Genomic DNA, 19870 nt, shown 5'->3' on the forward strand with positions numbered 1-19870 from the left:
CAGCCACCAATTATGCATGTTCTCCCACTTAAAAAGATGAGAGGCCTGTAATTTTCATCATAGGTACACTTCAACTATGACAGACAAAATTAGAAAAAAAATCACATTGTAGGATTTTTAATTTATTTATTTGCAAATTATGGTTGAAAATAAGTATTTGGTCATCTCCTAGAGATGGACACAGGTAACAAAGAGTCTATATCCACAGTAAAATGAGTCCTATATTGATGTAACCTGAAAGTCCGCTCAGCAAGGAAGAAGCCACTGCTCCAAAACCGCCATAAAAAGCCTGACTACGGTTTGCAACTGCACATGGGGACAAAGATTGTGCTTTTTGGAGAACTGCCCTCTGGTCTGATGAAACAAAAATGTAACTGTTTGGCCATAATGACCATTGTCATATTTGGAGTAAAAAGGGGGAGGCTTGCAAGCCAAAGAACACCATGCCAACCGTGAAACATGGGGGTGGCAGCATCGTGTTGTGGGGGTGCTTTGCTGCAGGAGGGACTGGTACACTTCGCAAAATAGATGGCGCCATGAGGATGGAAAATTATGTGGATATAGTGAAGCAACATCTCAAGACATTAGTCAGGAAGATAAAGCTTGGTTGCAAATGGGTCTTCCAAATGGTCAATGACCCCAAGCATACTTCCAAAGTTGTGGCAAAATTGGCTTAAGGGCAACAAAGTCAAGGTATTGAAGTGGACATCACAAAGCCCTGACCTCAATCCCATAGAACATTTGTGGGCAGAACTGAAAAAGTGTGTGCGAGCAAGGAGGCCTACAAAACCTGATTCAGTTACACCAGCTCTGTCAGGAGGAATGGGCCAAAATTCACCCAATTTATTGTGGGAAGCTTGTGGAAGGCTACCTGAAACATTTGACCCAAGTAAAATCATTTAAAGGCAATCCTACCAAATACTAATTGAGTGTATGCAAACCACTGACCCACTGAGAATGTGATGGAAGAAATAATAGCTGAGAGAAATATTTCTCTCTACTATTATTCTGACAATTTCACATTCTTAAAATAAAGTGGTGATCCTAACTGACCAAACACAGGGATTTTTTTACTAGGATTAAATGTCTGGAATTGTGAAACACTGAGTTTAAATGTATTTGGCTAAGGTGTATGTCAACTTCCGACTTCAACTGTATTTTCCTTTCCATGGTAGCTAGATCTTGTCTATTTTTGTTGACTTTCTATTCAAATGTAATGTTGTGAGAGAATGTCTTTCTTTCGGGATATCTATACCGAGTATGTCCACATACCCATCTGACCATTTTATTGGTAATCTACACGGTAATGTAAAAGTATTTTTTTTTGTGATCCAATACTTAATCATACTTATCATAATTTGGTTTTAATCCAGAGATGTTAGAAAAAGTATCTAGATCATATATGAAGCTGTGGAGGGATTCTATTTGTGGATTTAAAAGAAAACAACATCAATAATCAGTTTACAATGACACCTGTGTTTTTAAACCCTGGATTTCTAATTCCTTCATATTATTGTTGGCTCTGATTTTAACAGCAAACATTTCATTTTGATGGCAATGATGAATAGATATGCCAATGGTGGACAACCTTGTTTTATTCCTCTTGACAGTTTAAATCTTTCTGAAGTGTGGCCATTATTTACTATTTTACCCCTAGGGTTACAATATATAACTTCAACCCATTTTATAAGAGATTCTCCAAAATTGAAGTATTGCAGGCATTTGTATATAAACTCCAGTCGTACTTTAACTCCAGTCGTACTTTAAGGCCTTTTCAAATTCAGCTATGAATACCAGGCCTGGTTTCCCAGATATTTCCTAGTGTTCTATTGTATCCAGTACTTGTCTTATATTATCTCCAATGTATCGTCCATGTAAAAACCAGTCTGATTAATAAGGATAATGTAAAAATATATATATAAAAAAAAATATGTACTGAGTAGGATGGTCCTCCCCTTCCTCCTCTCATGAGCGTCCACTGGGGCACACTCATAATACATTTCCTAATTGATATACCCGCACATAACATTGTGCAATAGGATGTGGGATTTGGTTTTATGTTTTCTATAATAGTAGAGTCATTTGTGTGTGTGTGTGTGTGTGTGTGTGTGTCAGTGGCCAACTTCTCCTGTGCTGCCGGGTGGCTGCGTGTGCAGGGAAACATCCAGGCCCTGTCGGACCACCAGAGGGCCCTCATACTCCAGACCTCCCCCACCCAGGGGGACACCTGTAACGGCCCGGCTACTGACCGACGCATGAGCACTGGTGAGCCCCCGCTTGAACAACATTCACTAAACTGGGTTGTGTTAACGAGGCACAAAGCGGAAGAAAACTATCCGCAATAGGGAGGTTCTCTTTCAATTATTTTATTTGATATTTTGCATGTAGGGATTCATTAGGTTCTTTCGAAAGTAGGTGATCCTATCAAAAGTGTCTGTTGGAGAGTAGAGTGGCAAATGAGGTGAGCCACTCCTTCCCATCCTCTGGTTATTCTTGCTTCTCTTCCTTACTATGTCAGCCCCCCTGACATAGCTCACAATTTTAGCTTTTCTGAAATCTCTGCCGAGCGAGGAGGAATGGAACCGACCTGATCTTTGCCTCCCACTTTTACATTGCAACCCCATTGTACATCATTCGACCTGCCAATCAACATGGTATATCTCTGACTGTAGGCTACATCCCTTGTTGCATTGTGTGATTTTATCATTTTGACAAAATGTGTCTACTAAAATGAAAGGGAAAGACGAGTGAGTGTTAGACTTGGGCGGTAGGTATACCAGGTGTTTGTCAATACCATTTGAAACTTTCTTTTGAAGTGTTTTAATACACTTTGTATAATTGTAGCTACTTTTTAAGTAAATTACCTGCAGTCAACTTGTGCAATACGTTAGGTGATGAAGAAGATAGCGTTCTTCATTTCACCTGAATGGCGTTGTGTGGGCGAGCGGTTTGCTGATGTCAACATTGTGAACAGAGTGCCCCATGTGGGGTTATGGTATGGGCAGGCATAAGCTATGGACAATGAACACATTTGCATTTTATCAATGTCAATTTGAATGCACATAGATACCATGACGAGATCCTGAGGCCAACTATTGTGCCATTCATCTGCCGCCATCACCTCATGTTTCAGCATAATAATGCACAGCCCCATGTTCCAAGGATCTGTACATATTTCCTGGAAGCCGAATATGTCCCAGTTCTTACATGACCTGCATACTTACCAGACATGTCACCCATTGAGCATGTTTAGTATGCTCTGGCAATATCCAGCAACTTCGCACAGCCATTGAAGAGGAGTGGGACAACATTCCACAGGCCACAATCAACAGCTTGATCAATTCTATGCAAAGGAGATGTGTCGTGCTGAGTGAGGCAAATGGTCACACCAAATACTGACTGTTTTTCCCGATCCACGCCACTTCCTTTTTTTTAAGGTATTTGTCACCAACAGATGCAATAACCTCTCATTCAACATCATCAAAACAAAGGAGATGATTGCTGCCTTCAGGAAACAGCAGAGGGAGCACGACCCTATTCACATCGACGGGACCGCAGTGGAGAAGGTGGAAAGCTTCAAGTTCCTCGGCTTACACATCACAGACAAACTGAAATGGCTCACCTACACAAGCAGTGTGGTGAAGAAGGCGAAACAGCGCCTCTTCAACCTCAGGAGGCTAAAGAAATGTGGCTTGGCACCTAAAACCCTCACAAACTTTTACAGATGCACAATTGAGAGCATCCTGTAGTGCTGTATCGCTGCTTGGTATGGCAACTGCACCACCCGCAACCGCAGGGCTTTCCAGAAGGTAGTGCAGTCTGTCCAACGCATCACCGGGAGCAAACCATCTGCCCTCCAGGACACCTACAGCACCTGATGTCACAGGAAGGCCGAAAAGATCAGCAAGGACAACAGCCACCCAAGTCACTGCTTGTTCACCCTGCTATCATCCAGAAGGCGAGGTCAGTACAGGTGCATCAAAGCTGGGACCGAGAGACTGAAAAACAGCTTCTATCTCAAGGCCATCAGACTGCTAAATAGCCATCACTAGAACATAGAGGCCGCTGCCTATATACAGTTGAAGTCAGAAGTAAACTTTTTTTTTAAATAGGGCTATCTTCTGTATAGGATGGCTACTTTGAAGAATCTCATTAAATAAATGTTCATTTGTTTAACACTTTCTGGTTACTACATGATTCCATATGTGTTATTTCATAGTGTTTTCACTATTCTACAATGTAGAAAATAGTGAAAATAAAGAAAAACCCTTGAATGAGTAGGTGTGTTGAAACCCCACCTCTTTAAGGAATACCTAGGATAGGATAAGTAATCCTTCTCACACCCCCCCCCCCAAAAGATTTAGATGCACTATTGTAAAGTGGCTGTTCCACTGGATGTCATAAGGTGAATGCACCAATTTGTAAGTCGCTCTGGATAAGAGCGTCTGCTAAATGACTTAAATGTAAATGTTAAATGTAATGTAACTTTTGAAGTCGGAAGTTCACATACAATTAGGATGGAGTCATTAACTCGTTTTTCAACCACTCCACAAATTTCTTGCTAAAAAGCTATAGTTTTGGGAAGTCGGTTAGGTAATGAGAGAAAATGGACAGGGCTACTCGGTGCTTGGAGAGGAAACATTCATTGCGCCACTGGATTAGACGACAAATGAGACATGGCTTCAGTTCATATCAGGAAGGAATTGACACTGGGAACAGGAGAGGACTTTTTAGAGGGTGGATCAGTTAGGACATCTATTTTGTGCATGACACGTGTAATTTGTTTACAGACAGATTATTTCACTTATAATTCACTATCACAATTCCAGTGGATCAGAAGTTTACATACACTAAGTTGACTGTGCATTTAAACAGCTTGGAAAATTGATGGCATGGCTTTAGAAGCTTCTGATAGGCTTATTGACATCATTTGAGTCAATTGAAAGGTGTACCTGTGGATGTATTTCAAGGCCTACCTTCAAGCTCAGTGCCTCTTTGCTTGACATCATGGGAAAATTAAAAGAAATCAGCCAAGACCTCAGAAACAAATGGTAGACCTCCACAAGTCTGTTTCATCCTTGGGAGCAATTTCCAAATGCCTGAAGGTACCACATTCATCTGTACAAACAATAGTATGCAAGTATAAACACCATGGGACCACGCAGCCGTCATACCGCTCAGGAAGGAGCCGCGTTCTGTCTCCTAGAGATGAGCGTACTTTGGTGCGAAAAGTGCAAATCCATCCCAGAACAACAGCAAAGGACCTTGTGAAGATGCTGGAGGAAACAGGTACAAAAGTATCTATATCCACAGTAAAACAAGTCCTATATCGACATAACCTGAAAGGCTGCTCAGCAAGGAAGAAGCCACTGCTCCAAAACCGGCATAAAAAAGCCAGACTACGGTTTGCATCTGCACATGGGGACACAGATCATACTTTTTGGAGAAATGTCCTCTGGTCTGAGGAAACGAAAATAGAACTGTTTGGCCATAATGACCATCGTTATGTTTGGAGGAGAAAGGGGGAGGCTTGCAAGCCGAAGAACACCATCCCAACCGTGAAGCACAATGGTGGCGGCATCATGTTGTGGGGGTGCTTTGCTGCAGGAGGGACTGGTGCACTTCACAAAATAGAAGGCATCATGAGGTTGGAAAATTATGTGGATATATTGAAGCAACATCTCAAGACATCAGTCAGGAAGATAAAGCTTGGTCACAAATGGGTCTTCCAAATGGACAATGACCCCAAGCATACTTTCAAAGTTGTGGCAAAATGGCTTAAGGACAACAAAGTCAAGATATCACAAAGCCCTGACCTCAATCCCAAAGAACATTTGTTGGCAGAACTGAAAAAGCGTGTGCGAGCAAGGAGGCCTTCAAATCTGACTCAGTTACACCAGATCTGTCAGGAGGAATTGGCCAAAATTCACCCAACTTATTGTGGGAAGCTTGTGGAAGGCTACCTGAAATGTTTGACTCAAGTTAAACAATTTAAAGACAATGCTACTAAATACTAATTGAGTGTATGTAAACTTTTGACCCACTGGGAATGTGATGAAAGAAATAAAAGCTGAAAGAAATATTTATCTACTATTATTCTGACTTTTCACATTCTTAAAATAAAGTGATGATCCTAACTGACCCAAGACAGGGAATTTTTACTAGGATTAAATGTCAGGAATTGTGAAAAATGAGTTTAAATGTATTTGGCTAAGGTGTATGTCAACATCTGACTTCAACTGTCTTGAAATCACTGGCCACTTTGATGGATGGAGGCCACTGTGTTCTTGGGGACCTTCAATGCTGCAAAAATGTTTTGGTATCCTTCCCCAGATCTGTGCTTCGACACAATCTCCTGTCTTGGAGCTCTACGGACAATTCCTTTGACCTCATGGCTTGGTTTTTGCTCTGACATGCATGCCTTTCCAAATCATGTCCAATCATTTTACCACAGGTGGACTCAAATCAAGTTGCAGAAACATGTCAAGGATAATCAAAGGAAACATAATGCACCTGAGTTCAATTTCGAGTCTCATAGCAAAGGGTCGGAATACTTATGTAAATAAGGTATTTGTGTTATTTATTTGTAATTTGCAAAAAACTCTAAAAACCTGTTTTCGCTTTGTCATTATGGGGTGTGTGTAGATTTGGTACTGTGTGTGTGTGTGTGTGTGTGTGTGTGTGTGTGTGTGTGTGTGTGTGTGTGTGTGTGTGTGTGTGTGTGTGTGTGTGTGTGTGTGTGTGTGTGTGTGTGTGTGTGTGTGATATATACACACACACACACATAGTGTGGCAAAAAAGTATTTAGTCAGCCACCAATTGTGCAAGTTCTCCCACATAAAAAGATGAGAGCCCTGTAATTTTCATCATAGGTACACTTCAACCATGAAAGACAAAATGAGGGGAAAAAATCCAGAAAATCACATTGTAGGATTTTGTGTATATATAAAATCAAATTTATCAACCCATGGAGGTCTGGATTTGGAGTCACACTCAAAATTAGAGTGGAACACCACACTATAGGCTGATCCAGCTTTGATGTATTGTCAAAATGAGGCTCAGTAGTGTGTGTGGCCTCCACGTGCCTGTATGATCTCCCTACAACGCCTGGGCATGCTCCTGATGAGGTGGCAGATGGTCTCATGAGGGATCCCCTCCCAGACCTGGACTAAAGCATCCGCCAACTCCTGGACAGTCTGTGGTTGGTGGATGGAGCGAGACATGATGTCCCAGATGTGCTCAATTGGATTCAGGTCTGGGGAACGGGCGGGCCAGTCCATAGCATCAATGCCTTCCTCTTGCAGGAACTGCTGACACACTCCAGCCACATGAGGTCTAGCATTGTCTTGCATTAGGAGGAACCCAGGGCCAACCGCACCAGCATATGGTCTCACAAGGGGTCTGAAGATCGCATCTCGGTACCTAATGGCAGTCAGGCTACCTCTGGCGAGCACATGGAGGGCTGTGCACCCCCCCAAAGAAATGCCACCCCACCCCACACCATGACTGACCCACCGCCAAACCGGTCATGCTGGAGGATGTTGCAGGCAGCAGAACGTTCTCCACGGCGTCTCCAGACTCTGTCACGTCTGTCACATGTGCTCAGTGTGAACCTGCTTTCATCTGTGAAGAGCACAGGGCGCCAGTGGTGAATTTGCCAATCTTGGTGTTCTCTGGCAAATGCCAAACATCCTGCACGGTGTTGGGCTGTAAGCACAACCCCCACCTGTGGACGTCAGGCCCTCATACCACCCTCATGGAGTCTGTTTCTGACCATTTGAGCAGACACATGCACATTTGTGGCCTGCTGGAGGTCATTTTGCAGGGCTCTGGCAGTGCTCCTCCTGCTCCTCCTTGCACAAAGGCGGAGGTAGCAGTCCTGCTGCTGGGTTGTTGCCCTCCTACGGCCTCCTCCATGTCTCCTGATGTACTGGCCTGTCTCCTGGTAGCGCCTCCATGCTCTGGACACTACGCTGACAGACACAGCAAACCTTCTTGCCACAGCTCGCATTGATGTGCCATCCTGGATGAGCTGCACTACCTGAGCCACTTGTGTGGCTACTAGAGTGAAAGCACCGCCAGCATTCAAAAGTGACCAAAACATCAGCCAGGAAGCATAGGAACTGAGAAGTGGTCTGTGGTCACCACCTGCAGAACCACTCCTTTATTGGGGGTGTCTTGCTAATTGTCTATAATTTCCACCTGTTGTCTATTCCATTTGCACAACAGCATGTGAGATGTATTGTCAATGAGCGTTGCTTCCTAAGTGGACAGTTTGATTTCACAGAAGTGTGATTGACTTGGAGTTACATTGTGTTGTTTAAGTGTTCCCTTTATTTGTTTGAGCAGTGTATATATGAAACACTACTATACCTTGATTATATAAGTATTCACCCCCTGAGTCAATACATGTTTGAAACACCTTTGGCAGCGATTACAGCTGTGAATCTTCTTAGGCAAGTCTAAGAGCTTTGCACACCTGTATTGTGTAATATTTGCCCATTATTATTTTCAGGCACTGTCAAGGTGTTGGGGACAACAATTTTCAAGTCTTACCATAGATTTTCATGCAGATTTAAGTCAAAACTTTAACTTGGCCACTACTGGTAAGCAACTCCAGTGTAGATTTTACTTTGTGTTGTAGGTTATTGTCCTGCTGAAAAGTGAATTTCTCTCCCAGTGTCTGGTGTAAAGCAGACAGATTTTTCCTGTTCAACTCCATTTTGGGGTTTTTTCATCCTGAAAAACTCCCGTCTTTGCCGATGTCCGGCATACCCATACCATGAAGCAGCAATCACCATGCTTGAAAATAAGCAGGCAGTTACTAAATTTTTGGATTGTCCCCAAACATAAGGCTTTGCATTTAGGCCAAAAAGTGTATTCCTTTGCTGTTTCTTTGCAGTATTACTTTAGTGCCTTGTTGCATGTTCTGGAATATTTTTATTCTTTTCACTCTGTCATTTAGGTCATTATTGTGGAGTAACTACAATGTTGTTGATCCATCCTCAGTTTTCTCCCATCACAGCCATTGAACCAGGGGTGAAAGTAGATTACATTTCTTCCCAGTACAGGACCACCTATGTGTGCACGCACATGCACTCAAAAAAATGTATCTGCCTAACCGGCCCGGCCCTGGAAGTTCTGCCGCCCTAGGCGAGACACAAAATGTCCACCACCTCCTATCCCTGCTAATCTAAAATAATGTACAGTGGGGTTTGGCCTCAGGCCAATTAGTTTCTCAGCTTATAGTCGGCAGAACATAATAGCAGCCCAATTCAAAGGCCTATGATACATTCAAAGTATCTGGTTACTAGGCTATATAATTAGTTCAACGTCAATAACATATCCTAATATTTTCATTCTGATTACACTGACAAATTCACCAATGTCTCTTTTGAAATTAGTTTTCTATATTTCTTTGAGCATAGATTGGGGAAGAACTGCTTGCAATCAAGAAAATGTCACTCTGAAAGTCTCCAAAGAAAGGTGGATAATCAAAATCGATGTTTCAGGGAAGACTGGACAGAGAAATAGGCACTGTATTTCTCCAATGTCAAACCAGAGTGTCTTGTTTGCAATGAAACGGTTGCTGTTTGCAAATAATGAAATATTAGACATCATTATGAATCTAAGCATTGCACTTTCAAAATGTACCTTTCCACACAGACAGAGGCTCGACCGGTGCAGAAAACTGCTGGCGACTCGGCCGTCGCTTAACCCAACGACAGAACTGCATCCTTAAAAGCTGCCTTGGTTTTTAACATTTTCAGAAAGTGAAAAGCTCAATTAATAGGGACAAAATAGGAACGTATATATATTTTTTTGTCTCCAATTGCTGAAGGCCACGGCTCATTTTCAGAATGTCATCGAGACTAATCAATATATCCCCATGTGCATCAGTCACGTCTTTTGAGGGCATTGTAAAGCTTGTTTCTAGCATAAGGTATTATGGACTTAAGCATTGTTATAGAATGCTTTTATATTATCTGGTACCACACCAAAACCCAGACACGGAGGCATTTAAAGAGTGCATGGTGACCGATATTCAAGGATTTGGTTATACGACAAATCTATGGATTTGCATAATTGCGTCCGTCAAACAGGTAGGCCTACCTCTATTTTTTATTTATTTAATTTTTTAAAGGAAGAATTATGCTCCAACAAAGCCCTCCTTGTTTTTAGTTAAGTTTAATTCAAATTAAGACGTTTGTTGAAATGAATTGCTTTCTGAACTGCTGAACTTTTACCCATAGACTGAATTGCTTTCTGGTCTCCAGTCTATGGGTTACAGAAAAACCACAGGGTATATATAACTCTTTCTACCGTAGGCTACATAATTTATGTTAAATACATTTGGTGGAGTGCTGCATCTCTCTGGCAACAGCTCTTGTGGACATTCCTGCAGTCAGCATGCCAATTGTACACTCCCTCAAAACTTGAGACATCTGTGGCATTGTGTTGACAAAACTGCACATTTTAGTGTGGCCTTTTGTCCCCAGCTCGAGGTGAACCTGTGTAATGATAATGTTGTTTAATCAGCATATTGATATGCCACACTTGTCAGTTGGATGGATTATCTTGGCAAAGGAGAAATGCTTAACAACTTTGTGCTTAACATTTGAGAGAAATAAGCTTCTTGTGCGTATGGAGAATTTCTGGGATCTTTTATTTCAGCTCATAAAACATGGGACCAACCCTTTACCTGTTGCCTTTTAATATTTTTGTTAAGTATATTTTCTGCCCCTGCCTTTGGTAAAGTGGGCACTGCTTATGGTGCGACATCAACGTTCACCTAAATAGCCCTCATGCCACTGGGCGGGAGAAGTTATCATTGTTTTTGGGCAGACTAATGTGAGGTGTTATGTGTTGTTGGAGGTGCATCTTGGGAAGTTCAGCTCAGAAAATTCTGCATTCGTTTAGGCGGCTGAGAGCTGCTATATGGGCAGGCCGGCAGGCTGTTGGGCCTTATCATATAATTATATTTAGAATCCCTATAAAGTCATAAAGATGTATCATTTAACTTTTAAAATGTATTTATTACCTTTTTGTTGTGGCATAAACACAACCAGTCATGATGTTTTCATCTAATTGTCAAAACACTTCAAAGGGATCCTTTACTAGGCTACCTGCGCACGTTCATCCACTCGCAGCATATTTCCAGCCTCCAAACAGTGGTGAATGGAAAGAGACATCTGTTACACAAAACACCCAAAAGTATAATGACATTTGGCGATTTGTCATTAGGCCCGAATTTATGCGTCCACTGCTGTCTGTGTCGGCCACTCATATCTGCCTTGGCAAAATGTAAGTGTTCACATCGCATTTTATAGCATAGGCTATATGCCATTCGCTAATATTTCATGCCTCTGACAAATGGTAATGATACATCATGGTGTAATAGCCTACAGTTTTCCTGACATATTGTTTTCACTATTGTGATGGGCTCATGTTTTACCGGTACGGCGTACCCCCACTATTTATTTTGCCATGACACCGTACTAGACCATACTGGCCTCATGGTGACATGGTGACCTCCCTAAGGAGTTTCCTTCCCCCCCCCAGCAGCTCAGAAGGACAACTTTATCTTTCTAGTGTCTGGGTGGTTTAATACATCATCCACAGAATAATTATTAACTTGACCAAGCTTAAATATGTATTCAATGTCTGTTTTGTTATTGTTACCCATCGACCAATCACTTCTCTTTTTTTTATGAGGCTTTCAAAAAGTTCCCTGGGCTTTTGAATACTTGACTGACAGACCTTTACTAATGTATGTTTTTGTCTGGATTCCTTCTGTGTTTTATAGGGCCCTAGAATACTTACGTAACCAGTGCTTGACTTGGGATGAAAGAGGTGCAGGAACTGTCTTTTCTCCAGTTGGTCCATTTAAACTATGTTCACAGAAATTCCCAAATTACATTCTGCTATAGAGACATTTTTGATTATTCACTGTTAAGGGTTTATACACATTTTGGCAGATGGAATTTCATGACTTTTAACCAAATCTCCTTGACCAATAATTGGTGGCGTCTATGTAGCCTACATGAAAGTCTGAATAATCTGGTATTGACATTAGAAGGCCACTGGTCTCTAATCCCATGTTTGCCTACGATCTCCTGACGTTGTGTCCTTGATCAAGGCACCAAACCCACCAAAAAGTAGAATAACTGCACTGTTAGGCTACTGTATAAAACACATGGTCAACCATCCATCTGGAAGCTACTGGGTGTGCAGGCTTTAGATCTAGCCCTAACACACACCCGAGTCTGCTTATCAAGGCCCTGTTGAGCAGCTGATGTTTAGGCTACAATGAGGTGCGTTAGAGCGGGGCTTGAACAAAAGCCTGTACATCCAGTAGCTCTCCTGGAGGATGTTTGACCGCCCTTGATATAAAATATTACAAAATTGCAACCAAATAATTGTCTTTATACAATTAGAAATGATTACATTTGTGTTAATTTGTGGAATTTTCTTTTCACTTTGACATTATGGAGTATTTTAGATCAATGACAAAATTACAATAACATCTATTTCAATCCCACGTTGGAACGCAACTCTATAGGCACTGTACTAGCCGCTGAAAAGACTGGAGATGTAATATTCGTCCATCTTTGGTTTTACTACTGCCCTTAACCTCCCTATGTGACTGCCCTTAACCTCCCTATGTGACTGCCCTTAACCTCCCTATGTGACTGCCCTTAACCTCCCTATGTGACTGCCCTTAGCCTCCCTATGTGACTGCCCTTAGCCTCCCTATGTGACTGCCCTTAACCTCCCTATGTGACTGCCCTTAACCTCCCTATGTGACTGCCCTTAACCTCCCTATGTGACTGCCCTTAACCTCCCTATGTGACTGCCCTTAACCTCCCTATGTGACTGCCCTTAGCCTCCCTATGTGACTGCCCTTAACCTCCCTATGTGACTGCCCTTAACCTCCCTGTGTGACTGCCATTAACCTCCCTGTGTGACTGCCCTTAACCTCCCTGTGTGACTGCCCTTAACCTCCCTATGTGACTGCCCTTAACCTCCCTATGTGACTGCCCTTAACCTCCCTATGTGACTGCCCTTAACCTCCCTATGTGACTGCCCTTAACCTCCCTGTGTGACTGCCCTTAACCTCCCTGTGTGACTGCCCTTAACCTCCCGTGTGACTGCCCTTAACCTCCCCGTGTGACTGCCTTTAGCCTCCCTGTGTGACTGCCCTTAGCCTCCCTGTGTGACTGCCCTTAACCTCCCTGTGTGACTGCCCTTAACCTCCCTGTGTGACTGCCCTTAACCTCCCTATGTGACTGCCCTTAACCTCCCTATGTGACTGCCCTTAACCTCCCTGTGTGACTGCCCTTAACCTCCCTGTGTGACTGCCCTTAACCTCCCTGTGTGACTGCCCTTAACCTCCCTGCCTTTAGCCTCCCTGTGTGACTGCCCTTAACCTCCCTGTGTGACTGCCCTTAACCTCCCTGTGTGACTGCCCTTAACCTCCCTATGTGACTGCCCTTAACCTCCCTATGTGACTGCCCTTAACCTCCCTATGTGACTGCCCTTAACCTCCCTATGTGACTGCCCTTAACCTCCCTATGTGACTGCCCTTAACCTCCCTATGTGACTGCCCTTAACCTCCCTATGTGACTGCCCTTAACCTCCCTATGTGACTGCCCTTAACCTCCCTATGTGACTGCCCTTAGCCTCCCTATGTGACTGCCCTTAACCTCCCTATGTGACTGCCCTTAGCCTGCCCAGGGTCTTTTTATTTATTTTCTTCAGGTTAATGTACCTAAGTTTTCATTTTTGGCTGCACAGCGTCCTGAAATGTTTTGCTACAGTTTTCCCTATTGAACACAACCCTGGTCTTAACCCGGCATACTCAAACCGCCTGAACACACCACACTTATAAAGCTTTATTGAATACCTATAGACAGAACATTTTTTGAAATAGTTTAAACAAAATCTACATTTATATAAAAGTTTAGAATAGAAGTTTAAGATTGATTGTGTATGAGAGACTCACAACAGAAAGGCAATCTCTTGCAACCATATATAAAGTTCAGTTGATCCTCTTGATATGTGTGAGCAAACGTTGGTTGGAGGAAATATCTCATTGCCTTAACATGGGTATATTCACGAGTAAGCAAACATAACTAAACGGACAGAAACAGGGAGGGACCTTCCTGAATTTGTCCAATAGATAATGTAGTTTTCGGACCAAAATTGTTTCCATTTGGAGTAAAGCTTTTTGCTACGGTGCAAAATGTTTTGCTACACTCATCGACTAAGGAAAATACCCCCGGAGAACACACCACACACTGACCACTAGTGTTAATTTGTACTTAGGCCTTCTACAACTCAACTAACAACAAATGAAGACTAAAGATATTGGTGAAGAGCCAATCAAAGACAAGGATATTGGATGGAATGAAAACAAACCAACCCACAGGACAGCGCTGGAGGCATTTAGTTTAGTCCTCCAGCATTACACTGTATTTTTACAGATCATCTGTACCCTTTACTCAGTCCAGTCGGATAGATTATCTGTAGCTGCTATGTCAAGATTGAGTATTTCAGTTATTAACTGTGGAAATATGTGCAAAGGTTTTCCCATGAAGGACAGATTCTTAACTCACATGACCATTATTGTCCAGAAGGTGGCGATCTTTGTACAGATTTAGACATAGCCAATGGTCATACCAGATATTGGAGACTTCAGATATGAGTTCATGGACCCTAGCATGCACAGAGCTCTCCTGGTGTTTTTTTTTTATTTTTAAGATAAGCATGGCTGACAATGTGAGTCGAATGTGCTCATTTTGGGAGCATAGTTCAGTGTGCAGGTTTATTTCCTATGGGCTGGTTTCCTAGACACAGACTAAGCCTTCTCTGTAAGCTTAGAGAATCTCCATTTAAATGGCTTTTTAGGCTTAGCTGACTGATGCTTTTGGTTCTTTTCAGAGTCTGCCCTGGGCCTTCATATTGGCCTGGTGCTTGGAGCTCTACTGCTACTGGGACTGGGGGCAGCCCTCTTTACCTACCTCTACAAAAAGAGGTGAGACCATACACAAACACACATTCAAGCCACACACGCACAGTCTCCAATGTGCATACATACTCAGACGTGCTTATGTACGCACACATCCTGCCTCAGTGGTTAAGTGAAGAGGCCTCATTTCACTGTATGCAGCTGTACATAATAGTTACACAGATGGCCCTTTTACGCCAATGTGAATAGAAACATGATTCGCTATCATTATCTTGCCTCAACCCTTCTGAGAAAACAATATACTTCAGTTTATTCACTTAATAATTGTGCCGTTGTAGCAGTTGTCAAAACCTGTGGATGCTTTTTGTCCTTAGGCGACCACTGGACTATTACTCCATGGAGTTGAATGAGCATGGAGAGGGACTTTCTGAACTTTAAGTGTGTGTGTGTGTGTGTGTGTGTGTGTGTGTGTGTGTGTGTGTGTGTGTGTGTGTGTGTGTGTGTGTGTGTGTGTGTGTGTGTGTGTGTGTGTGTGTGTGTGTGTGTGCGTGTGAAGGAGCATTCTTTAACGCTGGTGAGTGAAGGGAAGTTGTCCTGCCTGTCTTTTTTCAGACATTGTGTTCTTTTGTCTGTGTTTTTGAATGGGGATCTCCCACTAGATAAGGGACCAGCACCATTTTTGTAAATGTGTTACGAATTGCCATGCTTTTACATTCCCTACATCATAATTCCCAGTAAATGTTGCACTAGTTTTACTACTATGTCATAATCATGGTTTCACTGTCTCGTGCCTACATTTTTTTTCTCCTTCATATTCTATTTTTATTAAATCTATCTGAAAGTGTATGAAGTAACAAGACTACAAATCTAAAAAGCAATCATGAGTTACCGGTACTGAAAGTTCTGTTGATTTGTTTGGTTAAAATGTGAATGCTTGTGATGAACCAGTGATTACAGTCTGTAACCATCTTTTTTTTTAAATATTTTTTTTTATTACATTTGGCAGAATATATGTTATTTACATTCTATTAGTTGAGGAATAGAAGAAAAGGAATATGAAAGACCATATGGAGTCTCTCCTCTCCTGGAGCTATGGAGTACTTTATAAGCACAAAGCTATTTTATGATACCACCCCCCACAAAACTGTTAGAAATTATAATTTAATAAGAATAGTATTTTCATTATTGGAAAAATTGGTCTGTATTAATTTGAAACCGTTTGTATTTTAGCTGGCTTGCAAACTGCTATTGTGCCTTTTTACTTTTATATGAGGTCAAAAAGGCCTGATCTGATGAGTATTTTGTAGAGAAGAACTATAGCAATGTCTGTGAGAGCCTTGTGTGTAAATTTGTTTTAAATGTTCTCAGGGGGAACTGAACTGTAGAAGCAACCATAAATACAACCAATCATATGAAAAGGGGTATTTACTGTTAAAGACACAATTGGAAGTAAATATAGGTTTGCCGAAATGTTCATGATCAAATTCAGAGCAAATACCAGGCTGTCCCCTTTTGTATTCAATTATATTATTTTCAATCTGCTGGAAGCAAATTAACTTTGATCAGCTCCTTGCCATGGAATAGCGTAAGACGGTGGTTTTCAACGATTTAAGGACTGCCCTATACAACACAATCACTCCAGTTCTTTAAAGTTTAGTGGTCATAGCACAGCCTTGTTTTTGCCCTGGATTTGCTCTTTATAAAATAATAGAACCGTTTGTGGCTTTGCTATCAAAATAATTGTTAAACTGCTTTGAAATGTCTCATTGTTTTTGTTTTTATGGCCAAATGAATCTAGATCAATACTTCATGTAAAGGGAATTTGAAGAATGTCATTTTTTTGTCATTTTATTGCTCTTTTTAAACCTCGTAATCGTGTTAGTACATTTCAATTGAATGCACTTTGGTAGATATATTTTTTCATGCCATGTAGCTAAGTTTGTATTCAAATAAATTGATATTTCTTTAGATGTATGAACATCTTGTCTGTATTTCCTTTTCTATTCGTATTCTACTATCGGTCAACAAACCCATCTCCCCGCTTTCCTCTCCCTCTGCTTCCCTCCTTTCATGTTCCTGTTAAAGGGGTTGGAGTGGACTCAAGCGTATTTTGAACTTTTACTGTTGAAAAGCAAAACCCCTAGTATAAACAGTGAAGAACACACCCGAAAGGGTAAAAAAATGTTTTTAGCAAGATAGTGTCTTTTAGACACAAGTGCAAACTCCAAGGAGAAGGGCAATCGAGGACTGAATGCTTGAGGAGCAATGGAGAACAAAAGGCCACCCTGCTATGTCATGACATACATGGACCACTGAGATGTGCCTTTTTATTAAGTAAATCAGGTGTTAAATTAGGTGAAAAGGAGACTGGAGTGCCACTTTTAAGGGACAAAATGAATGGGTCTGTATGATCAAAGTGGTGCTTCACCTTCTGCACTCATACCTGCAGCTGTAATTTCTTTTAAATGGACCTCCTACTGTTTCTTAGGCCTCAAAGAGCACTTAACAAGACCTGACAATTATGTGATTGATATAATGTTGAAAGCCAGTGTGAGGGTCTGCACTCAGGCTTCAATGGATTGTAGCCGGTGCACCATAAAGAATAACAAAAAAATAATAGTGCAAAGTGCTAAACACACTAGTATTTTGTAGCACATTGCACTAGTACATTTTGTTATTAACTCAAGCATGAATGAAATAGTGTGTGTGATTTTATATATATATATATACATATACATACACTACCGTTCAAAAGTTTGGGATCACTTAGAAATGCCCTTGTTTTTGAAAGAAATGCACACTTTTTTTCCATTAAAAGAACATAAAATTGAGAATAAATACACTGTAGACATTAATGTTGTAAATGACTATTGTAGCTGGAAACGGCAGATTTTTAATGGAATATCTACATAGGTGTACAGAGGCCCATTATCAGCAACCATCATTCCTGTGTTCCAATGGCACGTTGTGTTAGCTAATCCAAGTTTCTCAGCAGAGTTGCAAAGAAAAAGCCATATCTCAGACTGGCCAATAAAAAGAAAACATTAAGATGGGCAAAAGAACAGACACTGGACAGAGGAACTCTGCTTAGAAGGCCAGCATCCCGGAGTCGCCTCTTCACTGTTGACGTTGAGACTTCTGTTTTGCGGGTACTATTTAATGAAGCTGCCAGTTGAGGACTTGTGAGGCGTCTTTCTCAAAGTAGACACTAATGTTCTTGTCCTCTTGTTCAGTTGTGCACCGGGGCCTCCCACTCCTCTTTCTATTCTGGTTAAAGCCCGTTTACGCGGTTCTGTGAAGGGAGTAGTATACAGCGTCATACGGGATCTCGCATGGAATAGCCTTCATTTCTCAGAACAAGAATAGACTGATGATTTTCAGAAGAAAGGTATTTGTTTCTGGCCTTTTTGAGCCTGTAATCGAACCCAGAAATGCTGATGCTCAACTATTCTAAAAAAGGCCAGTTTTACTTTTTATTTCACCTTTATTTAACCAGGTAGGCCAGTTGAGAACAAGTTCTCATTTACAACTGCGACCTGGCCAAGATAAAGCAAAGCAGTGCGACCAAAAACAAGAGTTACACAAACAAACGTACAGTCAATAACACAATAGAAAAATCTTTACAGTGTGTGCACATGTAGAAGAGTAGGGAGGTAAGGTCATAGAGGCAAAATAGTTGGGTGTGCTATTTAGAGATGCTTAATGTGAGTCTGGAAGGAGAGTTTACAGTCTATCCAGACACCTAGGTATTTGTAGTTGTCCACATATTCTAAGTCAGAACCGTCCAGAGTAGTGATAATAGTCGGGCGGGAGGGTGTGGGTAACAATTGGTTGAAGAGCATGCACTTAGTTTTGCATTTAAAAACAGTTGGAGGCCACGGAAGGAGTGTTGTATGGCATTGAAGCTCGTTTGGAGGTTATTGCTTCTTTAATAAGAACAACCGTTTTCAGCTGTGCTAACAATTGCAAAAGGGTTTTCTAATGATCAATTAGCCTTTTAAAATGATACACTTGGATTAGCTAACACAACATGTCATTGGAACGCAGAAGTGATGGTTGCTAACAATGGGCCTATGTAGATATTCCATAGAAAATCAGCTGTTTCCAGATAAAATAGTCATTTATAACATTAACGATGTCTACACTTTCTGATCAATTTGATGTCATTTTAATTGACAAAAATTTTTGCTTTTCTTTCAAAAGCAAGGGCATTTCTAAGTGACCCCAAACTTTTGAATGGGTGTGTGTGTCTATATGTATGCATGTACATGTGTACACACTTACAAAGTACCAGTCAAAAGTTTGGACACATCTACAAATTCAAGGGTTTTTTCTTTTGTTTTTATTGTACAATGTAGAAAGTAGTAAAACTATGAAATAAAAGTGTTAAACAAATCAAAATATATTTTATATGAGATTCTTCAAAGTAGCCACCCTTTGCCTTGACAGCTTTGCACACTCTTGGATTTCTCTTAACCAGCTTCACCTGGAATGCTTTTCCAACAGTCTTGATGGAGTTCCCACATATGATGAGCACTTGTTGGCTGCTTTTCCTTCACTCTGTGGTCCAACTCATCCCAAACCATATATATTGGGTTGATGTCGGTGATTGTAGAGGCCAGGTCATCTGATGCGGCACTCCATCACCCTGCTTCTTGGTCAAATAGCTCAAACATAGCCTAGAGGCTGAGTTGGCCTACATACGACCCCAGCTTCATCCCTGCAACTCAGGACAGCAGGTTTAAACTATGGACGCAGAAAGGCATCACATCATTCAGTACAATTATAAGGAATGGGAAACTAGATAACTTCCAGGACCTAAGTAAAGACCATGGCTTGGATAAACAAGATTTTTACAGATACATACAAGTTCGACACTATTTCTTATGGGAGATAAAA

At 41.5% G+C, this 19870-nt stretch overlaps 1 protein-coding gene and 1 long non-coding RNA gene across 4 annotated transcripts in view; one reads left to right on the plus strand and one right to left on the minus strand.

Annotated features, from left to right (window-relative positions):
• si:ch211-183d21.1 (uncharacterized) overlaps positions 1–16945 on the plus strand; it is a 32188-nt gene extending 15243 nt beyond the window's left edge. The window contains exons 10-12 of one of the 2 annotated variants that reach the window (XM_035748270.2): positions 2116–2265; positions 14944–15037; positions 15346–16945. In XM_035748270.2, coding sequence (XP_035604163.1) covers positions 2116–2265; positions 14944–15037; positions 15346–15409 — 308 coding nt within the window. In that variant the 3' untranslated portion in view covers positions 15410–16945. The remainder of the gene's footprint in view (positions 1–2115; positions 2266–14943; positions 15038–15345) is intronic. The other variant, XM_035748276.2, reaches the window with a different exon arrangement.
• Positions 12398–14937, minus strand: LOC127914026 (uncharacterized). Of its 2 annotated transcripts, XR_008087646.1 has the most exons (5): positions 13477–14937; positions 13163–13323; positions 13003–13117; positions 12773–12864; positions 12398–12703 (listed from the first exon to the last, which is right to left on the minus strand). It is a non-coding gene; the product is annotated as an uncharacterized LOC127914026 (long non-coding RNA). The 2 variants fall into 2 exon arrangements; XR_008087653.1 differs by lacking the exon at positions 13163–13323 and having other exon boundaries at positions 13003–13094.
• Positions 16946–19870: the final 2925 nt, after the last annotated feature.

This window comes from Oncorhynchus keta, chromosome 3, assembly GCF_023373465.1.
Source record: "Oncorhynchus keta strain PuntledgeMale-10-30-2019 chromosome 3, Oket_V2, whole genome shotgun sequence".
NCBI classification, from domain to species: Eukaryota; Metazoa; Chordata; class Actinopteri; order Salmoniformes; family Salmonidae; genus Oncorhynchus; species Oncorhynchus keta.